Source organism: Salvelinus fontinalis, chromosome 23 (assembly GCF_029448725.1).
Source record: "Salvelinus fontinalis isolate EN_2023a chromosome 23, ASM2944872v1, whole genome shotgun sequence".
NCBI lineage: Eukaryota > Metazoa > Chordata > Actinopteri > Salmoniformes > Salmonidae > Salvelinus > Salvelinus fontinalis.
The window spans coordinates 13231921-13259396 of record NC_074687.1 but is presented as its reverse complement, the minus strand read 5'-3'; the positions used below and the strand labels follow the sequence as shown (position 1 = coordinate 13259396).

Below are 27476 nucleotides of genomic sequence, written 5' to 3'. Positions count from 1 at the left end.
CGTTTCCTGTAGTTCTTGACCAGGTTTGCACACACTGTAGCAGGGATTTTGGCCCACTCCTCCATACAGACCTTCTCCAGATCCTTCAGGTTTCGGGGCTGTCGGTGGGCAATATGAACTTTCTGCTCCCTTCAAAGATTTTCTATTGGGATCAGGTCAGGAGACTGGCTAGGCCAGATGCTCAGTAGTGAGTGCTCTCTAGCAGAATTCCTATTTGGGCTCCCAAGTGGCGCAGCGGTCTAAGGCATTGCATCTCATTGCTAGAATTGTCACTACAGACCTGGTTCGATTCCAGGCTGTATCACAACCTGCCGTGATTGGGAGTCCCATAGTGAGGCACACAATTGGCCGAGCGTCGTCAGGGTTAGGCCGTCATTGTAAATAAGAATTTGCTCTTAACTGACTTGCCTAGTTAAATAATGCCTAGTTAAATAATGCCTAGTTAAATAATGCCTAGTTAAATAATGCCTAGTTAAATAATGCCTAGTTAAATAATGCCTAGTTAAATAAATAAAAACATGGTTTAAAACAGTCAGTCTGCCATCACAGCAGAGCAAAAGACACAGAAAACAGGCCTTAATTCACCCTCGTTGCTGGAAATACCAAGGGCCCACTCACCCACAGCCCAAAAAGAAAGGTGTTTACAGCAGTTATGTTGATGTATCTTATCTCAGACCCTCATAGAATTATAAAGGTCACAGACTGTTAAGTCTCGCAAACACACAACAAGATAAAAATTTCAACTTGAGCAATTTTTTTCTCCCCAACAACCAACTAACCTTAAAAAGCTGTTTTCCTCTGTTACTGTTTCCTCCTCGTTAAAGCCACGCTGTGAGCCCACCAGCATGCAGGGAGTTTAACAACAACTTGATGAAGGACGAACGTATGAATTAATTAACAAAGAAGCAAGGCTCCCACAGAAGGGATTAAATTAATGTCTAGTTTAAACCTCGTTAGGGGCCCGCCGGCATTTCTGAGCGATGAGGTGCTGGGAAGGGACCCAGCAATACGAGGTGTGTGTGTGTGTGTGAGAGACACGCCAGGGAGACACAACAAACAAGGGGCCTGCCATCCAGGAGAGAGAGAGAGGAGACAGAAGTTAACTACAACTAGAAACTGTACTCAGGCACAGCTCCAGTCCAGAAACGTGTACTCAGGCACAGCTCCAGTCCAGAAACGTGTACTCAGTCACAGCTCCAGTCCAGAAACGTGTACTCAGGCACAGCTCCAGTCCAGAAACGTGTACTCAGGCACAGCTCCAGTCCAGAAACGTGTACTCAGGCACAGCTCCAGTCCAGAAACGTGTACTCAGGCACAGCTCCAGTCCAGAAACGTGTACTCAGGCACAGCTCCAGTCCAGAAACGTGTACTCAGTCACAGCTCCAGTCCAGAAACGTGTACTCAGGCACAGCTCCAGTCCAGAAACGTGTACTCAGGCACAGCTCCAGTCCAGAAACGTGTACTCAGGCACAGCTCCAGTCCAGAAACGTGTACTCAGTCACAGCTCCAGTCCAGAAACGTGTACTCAGTCACAGCTCCAGTCCAGAAACGTGTACTCAGTCACAACTCCAGTCCAGAAACGTGTACTCAGGCACAGCTCCAGTCCAGAAACGTGTACTCAGGCACAGCTCCAGTCAAGAAACGTGTACTCAGTCACAGCTCCAGTCCAGAAACGTGTACTCAGTCACAGCTCCAGTCCAGAAACGTGTACTCAGGCACAGCTCCAGTCCAGAAACGTGTACTCAGGCACAGCTCCAGTCCAGAAACGTGTACTCAGTCACAGCTCCAGTCCAGAAACGTGTACTCAGTCACAGCTCCAGTCCAGAAACGTGTACTCAGGCACAGCTCCAGTCCAGAAATGTGTACTCAGTCACAGCTCCAGTCCAGAAATGTGTACTCAGTCACAGCTCCAGTCCAGAAACGTGTACTCAGTCACACAAAAACACAACTGCAGAGACATGCACACACACACACTCCCTCCATAGTAATGTTTGTTAGGTACCACCCTTATACCAGTACAGAGATCCAGCACCATCCAGCAACTGTCAAATTGCCCTCAGGCCATGAGGGAAGCCAAAGTCATTCCGCTATCCAAGAATAGTAAAGCCCCCTTTACTGGCTCAAATAGCCGACCAATCAGCCTGTTACCAACCAAAATGAAATTGTCAAGATACAATACTTCTACAGTAAACAAATTGACAACAGACTTTCAGCTTATAGAGAAGGACATTCAACAAGCATAGCACGTACACAAATGACTGATGATTGGCTGAGAGAAATGTATGATAGAAATATTATGGGGCATGTTTTTTCCGACTTCAGTGCAGCTGTTGACATTATCGATCATAGTCTGCTGCGTATGTATTATGGCTTTACACCCCCTGCTATAATGTGGATAAAGAGTTACCTGTCTAATAGAACACAGAGGGTGTACTTTAATGGAAGCCTCTCCAACATAATCCAGGTAGAATCAGGAATTCCCCAGGGTAGCTGTCTAGGCCCATGGCTTTTTTCAATCTTTACTAACGACATGCCACTAGCTTTGAGTAAAGCCAGAGTGTCTATGTATGTGGATGACTCAACACTATACACGTCAGCTACTACAGCGACTGAAATGACTGCAACACTTAACACAAGATGGCGCCGACAGAGATGGTCGCCTCGCTTCGAGTCCTGAGGAAACTATGCAGTATTTTTTTGTATGTATTATTTCTTACGTTGTTACCCCAGGAAATATGAAGTCTTATGACATACAGCCGGGAAGAACTATTGGATATAAGAGCGACGTCAACTTACCAACATTACGACCAGGAATACGACTTTCCCGAAGGACGGGGGGGGGGGGGGGGTGTATGCTTCATGATTAACGACTCATGGTGTAATCATAACAACATACAGAGACTCAAGTCCTTCTGCTCACCCGACCTAGAATTGCTTACAATCAAATGCCGGCCATTTTACCTCCCAAGAGAATTCTCGTCAGTTATAATCACAGCTGTGTACGTTCCCCCTCAAGCAGACACCAAGACGGCCCTCAAGGAACTTCACTGAACTCTATGTAAACTGGAAAACATACATTTGGAGGCTGCATTTATTGTAGCTGGGGATGTTAACAAAGCAAATTTGAGATCAAGGCAACCTAAATTCTATCAGTATATTTATTGTAGTACTCGCGGGGTTAATACACTCAACCACTGCTACTCTAACTTCCACGATACATACAAAGCCCTCCCCCGCCCTCCCTTCGGCAAATCCGACCACGACACCATCAAGCTCCTACCGTCTTATTGGCAGAAACTCAAACATGATGTACCAGTGACTAGAACTATTCAACGCTGGTCTGACCAATCGGAATCAACGCATCAAGACTGTTTTGATCACACGTACTGGGATATGTTCCGGTCTGACCAATCGGAGAATAACATCGACGTATACGCTGACTCGGTGAGTGAGTTTATCAGGAAGTGTATAGGTGATGTTGTACCCACTGTGACTATTAAAACCCTAACCTGAAACCGCGGACAGATGGAAGCATTCACGCAAAACTGAAAGCCGCGAACCCCCGCATTAAACCGTGGCAAGATGGCAGAATGTAAACTGTGTAGTTATTCCCTCCGCAAGGCAATCAAACAAGCGAAACGCCGGTACAGGAACAAAGTGGAGTCAACGGCTCAGACACGAGACGTATGTGGCAGGGTCTACGGGAAATCACAGACTACAAAAAAAATATGTGTTTTACGGACATATTCTATCGCTCCCTATCCCCGTTTGTTGTCCCCACATGCTTGAAGATGGCCACCGTTGGTCCTGTACCCAGGAAGGCAAAGATAACTGAACTAAATTACTATCGCCCCGTCACACTCACTTCTGTCATCATGAAGTGTTTTGAGAGACTAGTCAAGGATCATATCACCTCCACCTTACCGGCCACCCTAGATCTACTTCAGTTTGCATACCGCCCCGACAGGTCCAACTCTAACCCTTAACCCTGCTCTCTGTCTGCTACAGTAGTGTGGACCGTATCACCTCCACCTTACCGGCCACCCTAGACCTACTTCAGTTTGCATACCGCCCCGACAGGTCCAACTCTAACCCTTAACCCTGCTCTCTGTCTGCTACAGTAGTGTGGACCGTATCACCTCCACCTTACCGGCCACCCTAGACCCACTTCAGTTTGCATACCGCCCCGACAGGTCCAACTCTAACCCTTAACCCTGCTCTCTGTCTGCTACAGTAGTGTGGACCGTATCCAGCAGCTGAGGAGAGAGTACCAGCAGGTCTGCAGAGAGGGAGCAGCACCAGTCTATGAAGAGATAGAGACCAGACAAAGAGGACCTGAGTACAACCAACATAAGGTGAGTGACTCATAACTAACACAAGGTGAGTGACTCATAACTAACACAAGGTGAGTGGCATTGTGACTCATAACCAATGTCCAAAGTCCACTGGTCAGCCTATAAGAACACCCTGTCACAACCCCCTAACCCTACCCCAGCCCTACCTTACCTAACCCTGTCACAACCCCCTAACCCTACCCCAGCCCTACCTTACCCAGCCCTGTCACAACCCTACCCCAGCCCTGTCACAACCCTCTCCTCACAACTGTCTCCTCTCAGACGGCTTCCTCTGACCCACCCAACCCTGGGACACATACAGGGGTGGGTGAAGGCTGTCCGGGGAGGTAGGAGGGCTGGGTGTTCCATGTATTTGATACCGTTCCACTTATTACCTTCCAGCCATTACCACGAGCGTGTCCTCCCCAATTAGGGTGCCACCAACCTCCCGTGGTGGCAGTGTACTGTGGCCTGTACCGTTCACGGTGCTAATGAGAGTTAGCGTCCCTATGCTAGTGGAACGTGCCCACTTTGACTGCCAACACACTCCACATGGCTACCACACACACACACACACCGCTAACACCTAGTGTAGCGCTACGGAACCAGTATCAAACTGTGAGGGGAGTCGGGGGGCCAAGCCCACTGCCTACCAACACATCTGGGCCTGGTTACTGAAGGACCACACAACAGGCAGTAGGCAATACACTGAAGGAACAGGCAGACAACAGGCAATACACTGAAGGAACAGGCAGACACCAGGCAGCACACTGAAGGAACAGGCAGACAACAGGCAGCACACTGAAGGAACAGGCAGACAACAGGCAGCACACTGAAGGAACAGGCAGACAACAGGCAATACACTGGAGGAACAGGCAGACAACAGGCAATACACTGAAGGAACAGGCAGACAACAGGCAATACACTGAAGGAACAGGCAGACAACAGGCAATACACTGAAGGAACAGGCAGACAACAGGCAATACACTGAAGGAACAGGCAGACAACAGGCAATACACTGAAGGAACAGGCAGACAACAGGCAGCACACTGAAGGAACAGGCAGACAACAGGCAGCACACTGGAGGAACAGGCAGACAACAGGCAGCGCAATGGAGTAACAGGCAGACAACAGGCAGCATACTGGAGGAACAGGCAGACAACAGGCATCACACTGGAGGAACAGGCAGACAACAGGCATCACACTGGAGGAACAGGCAGACAACAGGCAGCACACTGAAGGAACAGGCAGACAACAGGCAGCACACTGGAGGAACAGGCAGACAACAGGCAGCACACTGGAGGAACAGGCAGACAACAGGCAGCACACTGGAGGAACAGGCAGACAACAGGCAGCACACTGGAGGAACAGGCAGACAACAGGCAGCACACTGAAGGAACAGGCAGACAACAGGCAGCACACTGGAGGAACAGGCAGACAACAGGCAGCACACTGGAGGAACAGGCAGACAACAGGCAGCACACTGGAGGAACAGGCAGACAACAGGCAGCACACTGAAGGAACAGGCAGCACACTGGAGGAACAGGCAGACAACAGGCAGCACACTGGAGGAACAGGCAGACAACAGGCAGCACACTGAAGGAACAGGCAGCACACTGGAGGAACAGGCAGACAACAGGCATCACACTGAAGGAACAGGCAGCACACTGAAGGAACAGGCAGACAACAGGCAGCACACTGGAGGAACAGGCAGACAACAGGCAGCACACTGAAGGAACAGGCAGCACACTGGAGGAACAGGCAGACAACAGGCAGCACACTGAAGGAACAGGCAGCACACTGAAGGAACATGCAGACAACAGGCAGCACACTGGAGGAACAGGCAGACAACAGGCAGCACACTGAAGGAACAGGCAGCACACTGGAGGAACAGGCAGACAACAGGCAGCACACTGAAGGAACAGGCAGCACACTGAAGGAACATGCAGACAACAGGCAGCACACTGGAGGAACAGGCAGACAACAGGCAGCACACTGGAGGAACAGGCAGACAACAGGCAGCACACTGAAGGAACAGGCAGACAACAGGCATCACACTGGAGGAACAGGCAGACAACAGGCAGCACACTGGAGGAACAGGCAGACAACAGGCAGCACACTGGAGGAACAGGCAGACAACAGACAGCACACTATAAACAGAAGCCATTAGTGTTTCAGCCCTCCAGGGCCAGTTTGGAGCAGGCCTGGTATAGGTAGGGCGTAGGGTATAATTTGGGATAGAGCCACTGAGTCTAGCCTACTACTACTGCTGCTCAAATCAAAATGTATTGGTCGAATAGTCATATTTAGCTGATGTTATCGCGGGTGTAGCTAAATGCTTGTGTTCCTAGCTCCAACGGTGCAGTAATATCTTACAATAGATGAAAGGAATTAAGCAATATTAGAAAGAGCCGATTCTGGAATATAAATATACAGTGTTTGATATGATGATGCAATAATATGCTAATTAATTACTTAAAAATCTTACAATGTGATTTTCTGATTTTTAGATTCCGTCTCTCACAGTTGAAGTGTACCTATGATAAAAAATTACAGACCTCTACATGCTTTGTAAGTAGGAAAACCGGCAAAATTGGCAGTGTATCAAATACTTGTTCTCCCCACTGTATATGAATATGATGGTGTGTATAGACATTATGGACAGTATTTGAATAGAAAAGGCAGTCTATACAGTGCCTGTCAAAGGTTTGGACACACCTACTCATTCAAGGGTTTTTCTTTATTTTTACTATCTTATACATTGTATGGAATTTTTTTATTTCACCTTTATTTAACTAGGTAGGCTAGTTGAGAACAAGTTCTCATTTATAACTGCAACCTGGCCAAGATAAAGCAAAGCAGTTTGACACAAACAACAACACAGAGTTACACATGGAATAAACAAACGTACAGTCAATAACACAATAGAAAAAGTCTATATACAGTCTTTGCAAATGGCGTGAGGAGGTAAGGCAATAAATAGGCCATAGTAGCGAAGTAATTACAAATTAGAAAATTAACACTGGAGTGATAGATGAGCAGATGATGATGAGCAGATGATGGTGTGTAAGTAGTGATACTGGTGTGCAAAAGAGCAGCAAAGTAATTAAAAACAATATGGGGATGAGGTAGGTAGATTGGGTGGGCTATTTACAGATGGACTGTGTACAGCTGCAGCGATCGGTTAGCTGCTCAGATAGCTGATGTTTAAAGTTAGTGAGGGAAATATAAGTCTCCAGCTTCAGTGATTTTTGCAATTCGTTCCAGTCACTGGCAGCAGAGAACTGGAAGGAAAGGCGGCCAAAGGAGGTGTTGGCTTTGGGGGTGGCCAGTGAGATATACCTGCTGGAGCGCGTGCTACGGGTGGGTGTTGTTATGGTGACCAGTGAGCTGAGATAAGGCGGAGCTTTTCTTAGCAAAGACTTATAGATGACCTGGGGCCAGTTGGTTTGGCGACGAATGTGTAGCGAGGGCCAGCCAACGAGAGCATACAGGTCGCAGTGGTGGGTGGTATAAGGGGCTTTGGTGACAAAACGGATGGCACTGTGATAGACTGCATCCAGTTTGCTGAGTAGAGTGTTGGAGGCTATTTTGTAAATGACATCGCAGAAGTCAAGGATCGGTAGGATGGTCAGTTTTACGAGGATCATGTAGTGACCTAAAAAGTGTTAAACAAATCTCAATATATTTTATATTTGAGATTCTTCAAAGTAGCCACCCTTTGCTTTTTTTTACATTTAACCTTTATTTAACCAGGCAAATCAGTTAAGAACAAATTCTTATTTTCATTGACAGCCTAGGAACAGTGGGTTAACTGCCTTGTTCAGGGGCAGAATGACAGATTTTTACCTTGTCAGCAAGGGGATTCGATCTTGCAACCTTTCGGTTACTAGTTCAACGCTCTAACCACTAGGCTACCTGCCACATTGATGCCAGCTTTACACACACTTGGTGTTCTCTCAACCAGCTTCACCTGGAATGCTTTTCCAACAGTCTTGAGGGGGTTCTCACATATTCTGAGCACTTGTTGGCTGCTTTTTCTTCATTCTGTGATCCAACTCATCCCAAACCATCTCAATTGGGTTGAGGTCGGGTGATTGTGGAGGCCAGGTCATCTGATGCAGCACTCCATCACTCTCTTTGGTCAAATAGCCCTTACACAGCCTGGAGGTGTGTTTTGGGTCATTGTCCTGTTGAAAAACTAATGATAGTCCCACTAAGCGCAAACCAGGTGGGATGGCGTGTCACTGCAGAATGCTGTGGTTGCCATGCTGGTTAAGTGTGCCTTGAATTCGAAATAAATCACAGACTGTGTCACCAGCAAAGCACCCCCACACCATCACACCTCCTCCTCCATGCTTCACAGTGGTACCACACATGCAGAGATCATCCGTTCACCTACTCTGCGTCTCACAAAGACCAAAAATGTCACATTTGGACTCATCAGACCAAAGGATAGATTTCCGGTCTAATGTCCATTGCTCGTGTTTCTTGGCCCGAGCAAGTCTCTTCTTCCTTTTGGTGTCCTTTAGTAGTGGTTTCTTAATAGCAATTTGACCATTGATTCCTCTGAACTGTTGATGTTGAGATGTGTCTGTTACTTGAACTCTGTGAAGCATTTATTTGGGCTGTAATCTGAGGTGCAGTTAACTCTAATGAACTTAACTCTGGCTCTTCCTTTCCTGTGGCGGTCCTCATGAGAGCCAGTTTCATCCTAACGCTTGATGGTTTTTGCGACTGCACTTAAAGAAACGTTAAAAGTTCTTGAAATGTTCCGTATTGACTGACCTTCATGTCTTAAAGTAATGATGGACTGTCGTTTCTCTTTGCTTGTTTGAGCTGTTCTTGCCATAATATGGACTTGGTATTTTACCAAATAGGGCTATCTCCTGTATACCACCCCTACCTTGTCAAAACACAACTGATTGGCTCAAACACATTAATAAGTAAAGAAATTTGACAAATTAACGTTTAACAAGGCACACCAAACTACCTCATGAAGCTGTTTGAGAGATTGCCAAGAGTGTGCAAAGCTGTCATCAAGGGTGGCTACTTTGAAGAATCTCAAATAAAAAAATATATTTTGATTTGTTTAACACTTTTTTGGTTGCTACATGATTCCATATGTGTTATTTCATCATTTTTTATGTCTTCACTATTATGTGTCCAAACTTTTGACTGTATATAGGATGAGCCTTGACTAGAATACAATATGTATATTAAACATTAGGATCACCTGCTCTTTCCATGACATCAATCAATCAATCAATCAATCAACTGTATTGATAAAGCCCTTCTTACATCAGCTGATGTCACAAAGTGCTGTACAGAAACCCAGCCTAAATCAAATCAAATATATTTATAAAGCCCTTCTTACATCAGCTGATGTCACAAAGTGCTGTACAGAAACCCAGCCTAAATCAAATCAAATCAAATGTATTTATAAAGCCCTTCTTACATCAGCTGATGTCACAAAGTGCTGTACAGAAACCCAGCCTAAAACCCCAAACAGCAAGCAATGCAGGTGTAGAAGCACGGTGGCTAGGAAAAACTCCCTAGAAAGGCCAAAACCTAAGAAGAAACCTAGAGAGGAACCAGGCTATGAGGGGTGGCCAGTCCTCTTCTGGCTGTGCCGGGTGGAGATTATAACAGAACATGGCCAAGATGTTCAAATGTTCATAGATGACCAGCATGGTCAAATAATAATAATCACAGTAGTTGTCGAGGGTGCAGCAAGTCAGCACCTCAGGAGTAAATGTCAGGTGGCTTTTCATAGCCGATCATTAAGAGTATCTCTACCGCTCCTGCTGTCTCTAGAGAGTTGAAAACAGCAGGTCTGGGACAGGTAGCACGTCCGGTGAACAGGTCAGGTTTACATAGCCGCAGGCAGAACAGTTGAAACTGGAGCAGCAGCACGACCAGGTGGACTGGGGACAGCAAGGAGTCATCATGCCAGGTAGTCCTGAGGCATGGTCCTAGGGCTTAGGTCCTCCGAGAGAGAGAAAGAAAGAGAAAGAGAGAAAGAAAGAGAGAAAAAGAGAGAACATTTTACTTAAATTCACACAGGACACCGGATAAGACAGGAGAAATACTCCAGATATAACAGACTGACCCTAGCCCCCCGACACATAAACTACTGCAGCATAAATACTGGAGGCTGAGACAGGAGGGGTCAGGAGACACGGTGGCCCCGTCCGACGATTCACCTGGACAGGGCCAAACAGGCAGGATATAACCCCACCCACTTTGCCAAAGCACAGCCCCCACACCACTAGAGGGATAACTTCAACCACCAACTTACCATCCTGAGACAAGGCCGAATATAGCTAATGGGGGTCCCTAATTAATACAAAGACTGACCAGGTGAATCCAGGTGAAAGTTACGATCCCTTATTGATGTCACTTGTTAAATCCACTTTAATCAGTGTAGATAAAAGGGGAGGAGACAGGTTCATTAAGGACGTTGAAGCCTTGAGACAATTGAGACATGGATTCTGAATGGGTACGATTTAGATGGTGAACGGGCAAGACAAAAGATTCAAGTGCCTTTGAACAGGGTATGGCAGTAGGTGACAGGCTCACCGGTTTGTGTCAGGAACTGTAACGCTTCTGGGTTTTTCACGCTCAACAGTTTCCCTTGTGTATTAAGAATAGTCCACTGTGAAACAGAAGATATTACAGTTTTTAATGTCCTGTTGGTAGGATAGTTTCAATCGTAGATCATCCAGTTTATTCTCCAGTGATTGCACGTTGACCAATAGAACGAATGGTAGAGGCGAGTTACCCACTCGCAGATGAATTCTCACAAGGTCCCCCGACCTCCTGTGTTTCCATCTCGGGCCTACTTCTCGGAGAAGTAGTATATATTTTTCGTCAGACTCATTTAAAGAAAAAAATCTTTGTCCAGTTCGAGGTGAGTCATCGCTGTTCTGACGTCCAGAATCTCCTTTCCGGTCATAAGAGACAGGTTGCAGCAACATCATGTACAAAGTAAGTTACAAACAAAATAACGCAGTTGGTTAGGAGCCCGCAAAACGTCAGCCATCCCCTCTGGCGCCATTATCACTAATGGTGGACATCTTGAAGCAGGTGGGGACAACAGACTGGGACAGGGAGAGATCGAATATTTCCGTAAACACTTCAGCCAGCTGGTCTGCACATGCTCTGAGGACAGATACAATACGTTTCTGGAAGAAAAAAAAAAGGAAAAGTGAGCAATTCCTTGGAGCTGATTCACTTGGAGCTGATTCATTCACTCTGAACAGTAGAAACGGATCAATACCTTGGAGCTGATTCATTCACTCTGAACAGTAGAAACGGATCAATACCTTGGAGCTGATTCATTCACTCTGAACAGTAGAAACGGACCAATACCTTGGAGCTGATGCACTTGGAGCTGATTCACTTGGAGCTGATTCATTCACTCTGAACAGTAGAAACGGATCAATACCTTGGAGCTGATTCACTTGGAGTTGATTCACTTGGAGCTGATTCATTCACTCTGAACAGTAGAAACGGATCAATACCTTGGAGCTGATTCACTTGGAGCTGATTCATTCACTCTGAACAGTAGAATCGGATCAATTCCTTGGAGCTGATTCACTTGGAGCTGATTCATTCACTCTGAACAGTAGACACGGATCAATACCTTGGAGCTGATTCACTTGGAGATGATTAATTCACTCTGAACAGTAGAAAAGGAGCAATACCTCGGAGCTGATTCACTTGGAGCTGATTCATTCACTCTGAACAGTAGAAACGGATCAATACCTTGGAGCTGATTCACTTGGAGCTGATTCATTCACTCTGAACAGTAGAAACGGATCAATACCTTGGAGCTGATTCATTCACTCTGAACAGTAGAAACGGATCAATTCCTTGGAGCTGATTCACTTGGAGCTGATTCATTCACTCTGAACAGTAGAAACGGACCAATACCTTGGAGCTGATTCACTTGGAGCTGATTCACTTGGAGCTGATTCATTCACTCTGAACAGTAGAAACGGACCAATACCTTGGAGCTGATTCATTCACTCTGAACAGTAGAAACGGACCAATACCTTGGAGCTGATTCACTTGGAGCTGATTCACTTGGAGCTGATTCACTTGGAGCTGATTCATTCACTCTGAACAGTAGTAACGGACCAATACCTTGGAGCTGATTCATTCACTCTGAACAGTAGAAACGGATCAATACCTTGGAGCTGATTCCCTTGGAGCTGATTCATTCACTCTGAACAGTAGAAACGGACCAATACCTTGGAGCTGATTCACTTGGAGCTGATTCATTCACTCTGAACAGTAGAAACAGACCAATACCTTGGAGCTGATTCACTTGGAGCTGATTCACTTGGAGCTGATTCACTTGGAGCTGATTCACTCACTCTGAACAGTAGAAACGGACCAATACATTGGAGCTGATTCACTTGGAGCTGATTCACTTGGAGCTGATTCACTTGGAGCTGATTCACTTGGAGCTGATTCATTCACTCTGAACAGTAGAAACGGACCAATACCTTGGAGCTGATTCATTCACTCTGAACAGTAGACTTGAAGTGTAATTCTGAAAAGAGCAGCAGCTGTGTTGTGAGTGGCTGTGTGAATGGCTTCCTTTGTTGCTAGGAGACGCTGAATGGTGATTTTGTTTCCACGGGGAGTTTTTCAAGCTGCAGAGATGTACTGTGGCACTTTGAGAGAGAGTTCACTTCCAACTGTGGCACCCTATTCCCTACATGGTGCACTACTTTTGACCAGGGTCCATATGGCCTATAATAGGAATTAGGGTGCGATTTGAGACAGGGGTTTTGGAGGACAGGCATTATTACTTTGATTGGTACATAAAAATACTTGAGATATAATTGAAGGCTACTCGTGTATCTATATTGATTTGCGAGGAACGGCCTTCTCCTCGGTTCACCTTGGCCTAACAGAAAGGGTCAAGTGGAGGGTGTGTCTCAAATGGCTCCCTACCCCCTATACAATGCACTAATTTTGACTTGCTTCATGTGCCAGTCTACTGCCCTATATAGGCTCTTGTCTAAAGTAGTGCACTATATAGGGATTAGGGTGCCATAGGGCTCTTGTCTAAATTAGTGCACTACATAGGGAATAGGGTTCCATTTGGGAAGCAGACAGAGAGGGTAGGTAGGGTGACCATGGTTGGAGGGGGATTGTTTTTAAACTAATTTTAGTGTGATAATCTGCCCTCTTGATCAGCATGCGGTCCTGATGAGATTAGAAGGCTGGATAATTCATTTTTTGACTGATTTTCTGCTTAATTGACTTAAATAGCCTTTTCTGAGAAAGGAGGGAGGGAGGGAGAGAGGGATGGATGGAGACAGGGAGGGAGGGAGGGATGGAGACAGGGAGAGAGGGAGGGAGGGAGGGATGGAGACAGGGAGAGAGGGAGGGAGGGAGGGATGGAGACAGGCAGGGCGGGAGGGAGGGAGGGATGGAGACAGGGAGGGAGGGATGAGACAGGGAGGGATGGAGACAGGGAGGGAGGGAGGGATGGAGGGAGGGAGGGAGGGATGGAGACAGGGAGGGAGGGAGGGAGGGAGGGAGGGAGGGAGGGAGGGAGGGATGGATGGATGGAGAGCGTGAGGCATCCCTCCCTGCCTCCCTCCCTGCCTCCCGCCATACCTCCCTCCCTGTCTCCATCCCTCCATCCCTCCCTCTATGGCTCTTTGTCCTTCACTTCAACATGTAATACTAATGGTTTATCCATCAGGATGCCAACCAGCTCCTACATGCCAACTCTAGATGATAATAAATGTATAAGGTGTTGTTAGGACACAGAAAGCCATAGGGTGGCTAGTGCCTGTGTAGTTGGCCAAGTGCTAAAACTTCCCAACCAGGAAATTACCAGTCAATACTGTGGTTAGCTGCAAACTGCCTCTTAGATCATAGCAAAGGGGTTTTTGAGAGTATGGGTAGAGGTCATTTTAAAAACCAGCTAGCTAGCTGGTCATTAGAGGCCCTGGACAATGAGGTTTACTCCCTCTTCCTCTCTCTCCCCTGTGAAGACATATGAGGAGGGGCTGTTTAATCTCCGCCCCACAGGGAGGGGCTGTTTAATCTCCGCCCCACAGGGAGGGGCTGTTTAATCTCCGCCCCACAGGGAGGGGCTGTTTAATCTCCGCCCCACAGGGAGGGGCTGTTTAATCTCCGCCCCACAGGGAGGGGCTGTTTAATCTCCGCCCCACAGGGAGGGGCTGTTTAATCTCCGCCCCACAGGGATGGGCTGTTTAATCTCCGCCCCACAGGGAGGGGCTGTTTAATCTCCGCCCCACAGGGAGGGGCTGTTTAATCTCCGCTCCACAGGGAGGGGCTGTTTAATCTCCGCCCCACAGGGAGGGGCTGTTTAATCTCCGCCCAACAGGGAGGGGCTGTTTAATCTTCGCCCCACAGGGAGGGGCTGTTTAATCTCCGCCCAACAGGGAGGGGCTGTTTAATCTCCGCCCAACAGGGAGGGGCTGTTTAATATCCGCCCAACAGGGAGGGGCTGTTTAATATCCGCCCAACAGGGAGGGGCTGTTTAATCTCCGCCCAACAGGGAGGGGCTGTTTAATCTCCGCCCCACAGGGATGGGCTGTTTAATCTCCGCCCCACAGGGATGGGCTGTTTAATCTCCGCCCCACAGGGAGGGGCTGTTTAATCTCCGCCCCACAGGGAGGGGCTGTTTAATCTCCGCCCCACAGGGAGGGGCTGTTTAATCTCCGCACAACAGGGAGGGGCTGTTTATTCTCCGCCCCACAGGGAGGGGCTGTTTAAAACATAAACAAACTCACCACAGCCTGTCCCCTATTCCCTATATAGTGACCTCAGCCTGTCCCCTATTCCCTATATAGTGACCTCAGCCTGTCCCCTATTCCCTATATAGTGACCCCAGCCTGCCCCCTATTCCCTATATAGTGACCCCAGCCTGTCCCCTATTCCCTATATAGTGACCCCAGCCTGCCCCCTATTCCCTATATAGTGACCACAGCCTGTCCCCTATTCCCTATATCGTGACCACAGCATGCTCCCTATTCCCTATATAGTGACCACAGCCTGTCCCCTATTCCCTATATAGTGACCACAGCCTGTCCCCTATTCCCTATATAGTGACCCCAGCCTGTCCCCTGAACAGTGATCACATCTCAACCAGCCCCCACTGTGGTGTAACTGTGGAGGGAGAGAGAGAGAGGTCGTAACCCCTGTGATGGTTCCCTCCTACCTCACTGTGGATCCTAATGGGGGGGGGGGGGGGGGGGGGGGGGGGGGGTTACTGCGCCACAGAGGCCTGGAATGTACCGGGACACTGGGATGGCTGTCTGACTGTCTAGCTGGTCTGGCCCCTGTCTGATTCTGACTGTCTGGCTGGTCTGGCCCTGTCTGATTCTGACTGTCTGGCTGGTCTGGCCCTGTCTGATTCTGACTGTCTGGCTGGTCTGGTCCTGTCTGATTCTGACTGGTTGGCTGGTCCTGTCTGATTCGGACTGTCTAGCTGGTCTGGCCCTGTCTGATTCTGACTGTCTAGCTGGTCTGGCCCTGTCTGATTCTGACTGGCTGGCTGGTCTGGCCCTGTCTGATTCTGACTGGCTAGCTGGTCTGGCGCTGTCTGATTCTGACTGGCTGGCTGGTCTGGCCCTGTCTGATTCTGACTGGCTAGCTGGTCTGGCCCTGTCTGATTCTGACTGTCTGGCTGGTCTGGCCCTGTCTGATTCTGACTGGCTGCCTGGTCTGGCCCTGTCTGATTCTGACTGTCTAGCTGGTCTGGCCCTGTCTGATTCTGACTGGCTGCCTGGTCTGGCCCTGTCTGATTCTGACTGGCTGGCTGGTCTGGCCCTGTCTGATTCTGACTGTCTAGCTGGTCTGGCCCTGTCTGATTCTGACTGTCTAGCTGGTCTGGCCCTGTCTGATTCTGACTGGCTGCCTGGTCTGGCCCTGTCTGATTCTGACTGGCTGGCTGGTCTGGCCCTGTCTGATTCTGACTGGCTAGCTGGTCTGGCGCTGTCTGATTCTGACTGGCTGGCTGGTCTGGCCCTGTCTGATTCTGACTGTCTGGCTGGTCTGGCCCTGTCTGATTCTGACTGTCTAGCTGGTCTGGCCCTGTCTGATTCTGACTGGTTGGCTGGTCCTGTCTGATTCTCTCTGACTGCTCTTGCCTTGGCCCGTCTCTCTCCCTCTCTCCCTCTGTCTCTGTGCTTATGGTGGAATGACACAATTACCTACTGTGAGCTCAATATGGCTGTCTGCTCGACCCACTTCACACAGAGGTTGTTGTCAAACACTACCCCCTCATCACCTCCTTCCTGCTGAAACATGGTTAGCATGTTACTGATTTAGTTAGTGACTTTGAAACTCCATTGGTATCGATGTGTGATGATAGGATACTGAGTGTCGTTCGACACAGGTCACCTTGTCCTTGGGACAGTATCTAGGGGATATTTATGAACCTTAGAGGTCATTGCTTAACCCCTAGAAGGTGTGTAGACTGGGACTGGTGTTTGTATCACTGAAATTCAAACCTCAACCGTCATTGTCCCTTTCATATCTCTCAGACTTAACATTGTTTCAGTATGTATCTCTATGGGAGTTTCAGTATGTATCTCTATGGGAGTTTCAGTATATATCTCTATGGGAGTTTCAGTATGTATCTCTATGGGAGTTTCAGTATGTATCTCTATGGGAGTTTCAGTATATATCTCTATGGGAGTTTCAGTATGTATCTCTATGGGAGTTTCAGTATGTATCTCTATGGGAGTTTCAGTATGTATCTCTATGGGAGTTTCAGTATATATCTCTATGGGAGTTTCAGTATGTATCTCTATGGGAGTTTCAGTATATATAGCTATGGGAGTTTCAGTATGTATCTCTATGGGAGTTTCAGTATGTATCTCTATGGGAGTTTCAGTATATATCTCTATGGGAGTTTCAGTATGTATCTCTATGGGAGTTTCAGTATGTATCTCTATGGGAGTTTCAGTATATATCTCTATGGGAGTTTCAGTATGTATCTCTATGGGAGTTTCAGTATGTATCTCTATGGGAGTTTCAGTATATATCTCTATGGGAGTTTCAGTATGTATCTCTATGGGAGTTTCAGTATATATAGCTATGGGAGTTTCAGTATGTATCTCTATGGGAGTGTCAGTATGTATCTCTATGGGAGTTTCAGTATTTATTTTATTTTATTTTATTTTTTATTTTACCAGGTAAGTTGACTGAGAACACTTTCTCATTTGCAGCAACGACCTGGGGAATAGTTACAGGGGAGAGGAGGGGGATGAATGAGCCAATTGTAAACTGGGGATTATTAGGTGACCATGATGGTTTGATTGCCAGATTGGGAATTTAGCCAGGACACCGGGGTTAACACCCGTACTCTTACGATAAGTGCCATGGGATCTTTAATGACCTCAGAGAGTCAGGACACCCGTTTAACGTCCCATCCGAAAGACGGCACCCTACACAGGGCAGTGTCCCCAATCACTGCCCTGGGGCATTGGGATATTTTTTAGACCAGAGGAAAGAGTGCCTCCTACTGGCCCTCCAACACCACTTCCAGCAGCATCTGGTCTCCCATCCAGGGACTGACCAGGACCAACCCTGCTTAGCTTCAGAAGCAAGCCAGTAGTGGTATGCAGGGTGGTATGCTGCTGGCTGTATGTATGTATCTCTATGGGAGTTTCAGTATGTATCTCTATGGGAGTTTCAGTATGTATAGCTATGGGAGTTTCAGTGTGTATCTCTATGGGAGTTTCAGTATGTATCTCTATGGGAGTTTCAGTATGTATCTCTATGGGAGTTTCAGTATGTATCTCTATGGGAGTTTCAGTATGTATAGCTATGGGAGTTTCAGTATGTATCTCTATGGGAGTTTCAGTATATATAGCTATGGGAGTTTCAGTGTGTATCTCTATGGGAGTTTCAGTATGTATCTCTATGGGAGTTTCAGTATGTATAGCTATGGGAGTTTCAGTATGTATCTCTATGGGAGTTTCAGTATGTATAGCTATGGGAGTTTCAGTATGTATCTCTATGGGAGTTTCAGTATGTATAGCTATGGGAGTTTCATTATGTATCTCTATGGGAGTTTCAGTATGTATCTCTATGGGAGTTTCAGTATGTATCTCTATGGGAGTTTCAGTATGTATCTCTATGGGAGTTTCAGTATGTATAGCTATGGGAGTTTCAGTGTGTATCTCTATGGGAGTTTCAGTATGTATCTCTATGGGAGTTTCAATGTGTATCTCTATGGGAGTTTCAGTATGTATCTCTATGGGAGTTTCAGTATGTATCTCTATGGGAGTTTCAGTATGTATCTCTATGGGAGTTTCAGTATGTATCTCTATGGGAGTTTCAGTATGTATCTCTATGGGAGTTTCCGTATGTATCTCTATGGGAGTTTCATTATGTATCTCTATGGGAGTTTCAGTATGTATCTCAATGGGGGTTTCAGTATATATAGCTATGGGAGTTTCAGTATATATAGCAATGGGAGTTTCAGTATGCATCTATATGGGAGTTTCATTATGTATCTCTATGGGAGTTTCAGTATGTATCTCTATGGGAGTTTCCGTATGTATCTCTATGGGAGTTTCATTATGTATCTCTATGGGAGTTTCAGTATGTATCTCAATGGGGGTTTCAGTATATATAGCTATGGGAGTTTCAGTATATATAGCAATGGGAGTTTCAGTATGCATCTATATGGGAGTTTCATTATGTATCTCTATGGGAGTTTCAGTATGTATCTCTATGGGAGTTTCAGCATGTATCTCTATGGGAGTTTCAGTATGTATCTCTATGGGAGTTTCAGTATGTGTCTCTATGGAAGTTTCAGTATGTATCTCTATGGGAGTTTCAATGTGTATCTCTATGGGAGTTTCAGTATGTATCTCTATGGGAGTTTCAGTATATATAGCTATGGGAGTTTCAGTATATATAGCTATGGGAGTTTCAGTATGTATCTCTATGGGAGTTTCAGTATGTATCTCTATGAGAGTTTCAGTATGTATCTCTATGGGAGTTTCAGTATGTATAGCTATGGGAGTTTCAGTATATATAGATATGGGAGTTTCAGTATGGATAGCTATGGGAGTTTCAGTATATATAGCTATGGGAGTTTCAGTATGTATAGCTATGGGAGTTTCAGTATGGATAGCTATGGGAGTTTCAGTATATATAACTATGGGAGTTTCAGTATGGATAGCTATGGGAGTTTCAGTATGGATAGCTATGGGAGTTTCAGTATATATAGCTATGGGAGTTTCAGTATGGATAGCTATGGGAGTTTCAGTATGGATAGCTATGGGAGTTTCAGTATGGATAGCTATGGGAGTTTCAGTATATATAGCTATGGGAGTTTCAGTATGGATAGCTATGGGAGTGTCAGTATGTATCTCTATGGGAGTTTCAGTATTTATTTTATTTTATTTTATTTTTTATTTTACCGTTATTTTACCAGGTAAGTTGACTGAGAACACTTTCTCATTTGCAGCAACGACCTGGGGAATAGTTACAGGGGAGAGGAGGGGGATGAATGAGCCAATTGTAAACTGGGGATTATTATATGACCATGATGGTTTGATTGCCAGATTGGGAATTTAGCCAGGACACCGGGGTTAACACCCCTACTCTTACGATAAGTGCCATGGGATCTTTAATGACCTCAGAGAGTCAGGACACCCGTTTAACGTCCCATCCGAAAGACGGCACCCTACACAGGGCAGTGTCCCCAATCACTGCCCTGAGGCATTGGGATATTTTTTAGACCAGAGGAAAGAGTGCCTCCTACTGGCCCTCCAACACCACTTCCAGCAGCATCTGGTCTCCCATCCAGGGACTGACCAGGACCAACCCTGCTTAGCTTCAGAAGCAAGCCAGTAGTGGTATGCAGGGTGGTATGCTGCTGGCTGTATGTATGTATCTCTATGGGAGTTTCAGTATGTATCTCTATGGGAGTTTCAGTATGGATAGCTATGGGAGTTTCAGTATGTATAGCTATGGGAGTTTCAGTATGGATAGTTATGGGAGTTTCAGTATATATAGCTATGGGAGTTTCAGTATATATAGCTATGGGATTCTCAGTATATATAGCTATGGGAGTTTCAGTATGGATAGCTATGGGAGTTTCAGTATGTATAGCTATGGGAGTTTCAGTATGGATAGTTATGGGAGTTTCAGTATATATAGCTATGGGAGTTTCAGTATATATAGCTATGGGAGTTTCAGTATATATAGCTATGGGAGTTTCAGTATATATAGCTATGGGAGTTTCAGTATATATAGCTATGGGAGTTTCAGTATGTATAGCTATGGGAGTTTCAGTATATATAGCTATGGGAGTTTCAGTATATATAGCTATGGGAGTTTCAGTATATATAGCTATGGGAGTTTCAGTATATATAGCTATGGGAGTTTCAGTATGTATAGCTATGGGAGTTTCAGTATATATAGCTTTGGGAGTTTCAGTATATATAGCTATGGGAGTTTCAGTATATATAGCTATGGGAGTTTCAGTATATATAGCTATGGGAGTTTCAGTATATATAGCTATGGGAGTTTCAGTATGTATAGCTATGGGAGTTTCAGTATATATAGCTATGGGAGTTTCAGTATATATAGCTATGGGAGTTTCAGTATATATAGCTATGGGAGTTTCAGTGTGTATCTCTATGGGAGTTTCCGTATGTATCTCTATGGGAGTTTCAGTATGTATCTCTATGGGAGTTTCAGTATGTATCTCTATGGGAGTTTCCGTATGTATCTCTATGGGAGTTTCAGTATGTATCTCTATGGGAGTTTCAGTATGTATCTCTATGGGAGTTTCTGTATGCATCTCTATGGGAGTTTCCGTATGTATCTCTATGGGAGTTTCAGTATGTATCTCTATGGGAGTTTCAGTATGTATCTCTATGGGAGTTTCAGTGTGTATCTCTATGGGAGTTTCCGTATGTATCTCTATGGGAGTTTCAGTATGTATCTCTATGGGAGTTTCAGTGTGTATCTCTATGGGAGTTTCCGTATGTATCTCTATGGGAGTTTCAGTATGTATCTCTATGGGAGTTTCAGTATGTATCTCTATGGGAGTTTCCGTATGTATCTCTATGGGAGTTTCAGTATGTATCTCTATGGGAGTTTCAGTATGTATCTCTATGGGAGTTTCTGTATGCATCTCTATGGGAGTTTCCGTATGTATAGCTATGGGAGTTTCAGTATGTATCTCTATGGGAGTTTCCGTATGTATAGCTATGGGAGTTTCAGTATGTATCTCTATGGGAGTTTCCGTATATATAGCTATGGGAGTTTCAGTATGTATCTCTATGGGAGTTTCCGTATGTATAGCTATGGGAGTTTCAGTATGTATCTCTATGGGAGTTTCCGTATATATAGCTATGGGAGTTTCAGTATGTATCTCTATGGGAGTTTCAGTGTGTATCTCTATGGGAGTTTCCGTATGTATCTCTATGGGAGTTTCAGTATGTATCTCTATGGGAGTTTCCGTATGTATCTCTATGGGAGTTTCAGTATGTATCTCTATGGGAGTTTCCGTATGTATCTCTATGGGAGTTTCAGTATGTATCTCTATGGGAGTTTCAGTATGTATCTCTATGGGAGTTTCAGTATGTATCTCTATGGGAGTTTCCGTATGTATCTCTATGGGAGTTTCAGTATGCATCTCTATGGGAGTTTCAGTATGTATCTCTATGGGAGTTTCAGTATGTATCTCTATGGGAGTTTCCGTATGTATCTCTATGGGAGTTTCAGTATGTATCTCTATGGGAGTTTCAGTATGTATCTCTATGGGAGTTTCCGTATGTATCTCTATGGGAGTTTCAGTATGGAATGCTATGGGAGTTTCAGTATGTATCTCTATGGGAGTTTCAGTATGTATCTCTATGGGAGTTTCCGTATGTATCTCTATGGGAGTTTCAGTATGGAATGCTATGGGAGTTTCAGCATGTATCTCAATGGGAGTTTCAGTATGTATCTCTGTGGGAGTTTCAATATGTATCTCTATGGGAGTTTCCGTATGTATCTCTATGGGAGTGTCATTATGTATCTCTATGGGAGTTTCAGTATGTATCTCTATGGGAGTTTCAGTATGTATCTCTATGGGAGTTTCCGTATGTATCTCTATGGGAGTGTCATTATGTATCTCTATGGGAGTTTCAGTATGTATCTCTATGGGAGTTTCAATGTGTATCTCAATGGGAATTTCAGTATGGAATGCTATGGGAGTTTCAGTATGCATCTCTATGGGAGTTCCAGTATGTATCTCAATGGGAGTTTCAGTATATATAGCTATGGGAGTTTCAGTATGGAATGCTATGGGAGTTTCAGTATATATAACTATGGGAGTTTCAATGTGTATCTCTATGGGAGTTTCAGTATGTATCTCTATGGGAGTTTCAATGTGTATCTCTATGGGAGTTTCATTATGTATCTCTATGGGAGTTTCAGTATGTATCTCTATGGGAGTTTCAGTATGTATCTCTATGGGAGTTTCAGTATGTATTTCTATGGGAGTCTCCGTATGTATCTCTATGGGAGTTTCATTATGTATCTCTATGGGAGTTTCAGTATGTATCTCAATGGGGGTTTCAGTATATATAGCTATGGGAGTTTCAGTATATATAGCAATGGGAGTTTCAGTATGCATCTCTATGGGAGTTTCATTATGTATCTCTATGGGAGTTCCAGTATGTATCTCTATGGGAGTTTCAGTATGTATCTCTATGGGAGTTTCAGTATGTATCTCTATGGGAGTTTCAGTATGTATAGCTATGGGAGTTTCAGTATATATAGATATGGGAGTTTCAGTATGGATAGCTATGGGAGTTTCAGTATGGATAGCTATGGGAGTTTCAGTTTGGATAGCTATGGGAGTTTCAGTATGTATAGCTATGGGAGTTTCAGTATGGATAGCTATGGGAGTTTCAGTATATATAACTATGGGAGTTTCAGTATGGATAGCTATGGGAGTTTCAGTATGGATAGCTATGGGAGTTTCAGTATATATAGCTATGGGAGTTTCAGTATATATAGCTATGGGAGTTTCAGTATGGATAGCTATGGGAGTTTCAGTATATATAGCTATGGGAGTTTCAGTATATATAGCTATGGGAGTTTCACTATGTATAGCTATGGGAGTTTCAGTATGGATAGCTATGGGAGTTTCAGTATATATAGCTATGGGAGTTTCCGTATATATAGCTATGGGAGTTTCAGTATGTATAGCTATGGGAGTTTCAGTATGGATAGCTATGGGAGTTTCAGTATATATAGCTATGGGAGTTTCAGTATATATAGCTATGGGAGTTTCAGTATGGATAGCTATGGGAGTTTCAGTATATATAGCTATGGGAGTTTCAGTATATATAGCTATGGGAGTTTCAGTATGGATAGCTATGGGAGTTTCAGTATGTATCTCTATGGGAGTTGTAACATGTATCCTTCTCTACATGTATCCTTCTCTACATGTATCCTTCTCTACATGTATCCTTCTCTACATGTATCCTTCTCTACATGTATCCTTCTCTACATGTATCCTTCTCTACATGTATCCTTCTCTACATGTATCCTTCTCTACATGTATCTTTCTCTGACAGGGCGTCTCCTAGCTAGACAGAATATGGTTCATTCCCAACCTGCTCCCCCCCCACCCCGGGCCCTATCCCTTCGACGTTTGCATATCCGTAAGAGGGCAGAACTATGGCGGAAACTCAACCACTTCACTGCTGTAGATATATCCCCGTTCCTATCTGCAAACACCGGAGGGTTAGGACCAAGTTGACGAGGTAGAGAGTGATGTTGGACTGGATGTAGGGTGCTGTACTTGTGTCTGATTCTGTGGAGTCTTCATGTGGAATGTAAAATCCACAAGCTAGTCTTTCCCAGCTGCTGGTCTGTTTTATCTGAAAGTAACTACAGAGCAGATCAGTGAGCCAAGTCCTATATCCTCCGTTTGGTTTTGCCTCAGAACAGTCCATAGACAACCTGCTATTAATATAGATACAGCTACATGGGCTGGCTGAGTCCCAAATGGCACCCTATTCCCTATAATGTGCACTACTTTTAACCAGAGCCTTATGGCACCCTATTCCCCATGTAGTGCACTACTTTTAACCAGAGCCCTATGGCACCCTATTCCCCATGTAGTGCACTACTTTTAACCAGAGCCCTATGGCACCCTATTCCCCATGTAGTGCACTACTTTTAACCAGAGCCCTATGGCACCCTATTCCCTATGTAGTGCACTACTTTTAACCAGAGCCATATGGCACCCTATTCCCTATGTAGTGCACTACTTTTAACCAGAGCCCAATGGCACCCTATTCCCCATGTAGTGCACTACTTTTAACCAGAGCCCTATGGGCTATGTAGGGAATAGGGTGCCATTTGAGATTGAGCCGTGGACTCTCATCTGGTATTTAACAATAATACAGTATGATGTTGTTGTAATACCAACGACCTTAGAAGAGATGAGATACTCGTGTTGAAACAAGCCGTGTTGGTCCTGGCCCGGCCTCAGTGCAGGACAACACACCTGCTGATTCTTAAACATCTCTCTCCTATTATTTCGTCTTCGTCTTTGAACCCCATTAGCTGATGTCTGCATGGGCATTTTTTGTTGTTGTTGTATTTTTCATTTTATTTTTATTAGGATCATCATTAGTTGTTGTTAAAGTAGCAGCTACTCTTCCTGGGGTTCCACACAGAACATGAAACATAATACAGAATATTAATAGACAACAACAGCTCAAGGACAGAACAAAATAAAAAAAATTGCCATAGAAATATACCTGGCTACCAGCCACTTTCGTATATGACTGGTTATCCCCGAGTTGAACTCAGAGTTGACCAAAGTTACTTGGCTAACTCCTCAAACCTGCTTCGTAGGATACCTCTCAGGACACACGTGTCTAGTGTTGATCTAGTCTCTCAGTGTGTTTGTTCTGCCCCGATTTGACTGAAGAGATTGAGTTCTGTGGTGGGATGGAAGTTTCCGTTCTGAGGTTCCATAGAATGGAAACTATTCCAGAAAGTCCCCAGAGTTCTGTTAGCTCAGAAACAGAATATTCATGGTGGTACTATGGTCCAGTAGAGGAGACCTGAGGGGGAAATGAAGTACAGACTCTCTCTGGAATCACTGCTAATGAACTATACATGGTCTGTGTCCCAAATGGCCCGCTAGGTATCATGGGTCATTTACTTTCTGAACAGAGCAAGGGCAGGACAGAACGGTCCAGAGGTGAACTTTCCCTGACCCGCTGTCGGTGTCCTGACAGTCAGTCAGACCATGTTAGGTATAGGGATGAGAGATGGGAGGGATGGAGAGGGGGGGCGACGCACAATTGGCATAGCGTCGTCCGGGTTAGGGAGGGTTTGGCCGGTAGGGATATCCTTGTCTCAGTATGTAAAAAATGTAATGTAAAATGTAAAAATGTAATAAAATGTATGCACTCTACTGTAAGTCGCTCTGGATAAGAGCGTCTGCTAAATGACTAAAATGTAAATGTAAAATGAGAGAGAGGAGAGGGATGGAGAGAGTAGAGGGGTGGAGAGAGAAGAGGGGTGGAGAGAGAAGAGGGGTGGAGAGAGAAGAGGGATGGAGAGAGTAGAGGGGTGGAGAGAGTAGAGGGGTGGAGAGAGTAGAGGGGTGGAGAGAGTAGAGGGGTGGAGAGAGTAGAGGGGTGGAGAGAGTAGAGGGGTGGAGAGAGTAGAGGGGTGGAGAGAGTAGAGGGGTGGAGAGAGTAGAGGGGTGGAGAGAGTAGAGGGGTGGAGAGAGTAGAGGGGTGGAGAGAGTAGAGGGGTGGAGAGAGTAGAGGGGTGGAGAGAGTAGAGGGGTGGAGAGAGTAGAGGGGTGGAGAGAGTAGAGGGGTGGAGAGTGACGAGGGGTGGAGAGAGAAGAGGGGTGGAGAGAGAAGAGGGATGGAGAGAGTAGAGGGGTGGAGAGAGTAGAGGGGTGGAGAGAGTAGAGGGGTGGAGAGAGTAGAGGGGTGGAGAGAGTAGAGGGGAAGGGGAGTGAGGTCTCAGGGGAAGGGGCAGGGGAGTGAGGTCTCAGGGGAAGGGGCAGGGGAGTGAGGTCTCAGGGGAAGGGGCAGGGGAGTGAGGTCTCAGGGGAAGGGGCAGGGGAGTGAGGTCTCAGGTCTTCCAGATAAAACCCAGAGTACTCCAGTGAGAGCCCAGTCCTCTCAGCTCTGCTCCCACTCTCATTCAACACTGTCAAAGAGGCAAATACCCAGACTGCGATAATGATAAACAGAACAATACGTGCCAAACATTAATGTGCTGTATTTTTTAAATGATCTGCTACTAGTTTGATGGTTGTATACATATTGTCCTTTTAACAATCACCCATATTCACAACCTTATTTCATTTTAAACTTCACTTTTCTCTAGGCTTCTTAACATAACTAATGAGAGAGAGAGAGAGAGAAGTGAGAGAGGAGAGAGGAGAGAGGAGAGAGAGAGAGAGAGAGAGAGAGAGAGAGAGAGAGAGAGAGAGGGGGGGTTAGAGAATGAGAGATTAACAAGAGAGAAAGTCATGCATTAGGTGATAATTGAGGAATGTTAACTGGATTAGTTTCTGGGTTTGACCTCGCTGTCTGACGGGAGTCTGCTTGACCTGTTGGCTGTGGCGTTTGGAGTGGAGCGCCGTATACCCCTCCCTATGAAGCGTACACAGACTATACATAGTCTGTATCCCAAATGGTCAGCTAGGTATCATGGGTCATTTACTTTCTGAACAGAGCAAGGGCAGGACAGAACGGTCCAGAGGTGAACTTTCCCTGACCCGCTGTCGGTGTCCTGACAGTCAGTCAGACGGCGTCTGCCCTTCCTTGGTGAGCAGTACGTTTCCGTAGAGACCTGCCTCTGTGTGTTCCCGGTCCCACTGTGCTAAATGTGTTCCCGGCCGTGTGCTTCTCTTACATCTTATCTGATGGAGAACAACTCAACCTGTTGACAGCTCCCAGCTTCCCTGAATGAACTAACGTGTCAGCTTTGGATACATGGACCCTGTCGGCTAAAGGACTTCATCACATAACAACAACAGGAGGCATCTTGATCCTGATCTGTGTAGCTGTAATATCTCTCACTGGAGTCTGGTTCACTGGAGTCTGGTTCACTGGAGTCTGGTTCACTGGA

The 27476-nt window shown here is 45.7% G+C and overlaps 1 protein-coding gene across 1 annotated transcript in view; it reads left to right on the top strand.

Moving 5' to 3' along the window:
- The window catches only part of LOC129820880 (partitioning defective 3 homolog B-like), a 543694-nt gene that overhangs the window by 479108 nt on the left and 37110 nt on the right, over positions 1–27476 (top strand). The window contains exon 20 of the mRNA XM_055877951.1: positions 4235–4355. Coding sequence (XP_055733926.1) covers positions 4235–4355 — 121 coding nt within the window. The remainder of the gene's footprint in view (positions 1–4234; positions 4356–27476) is intronic.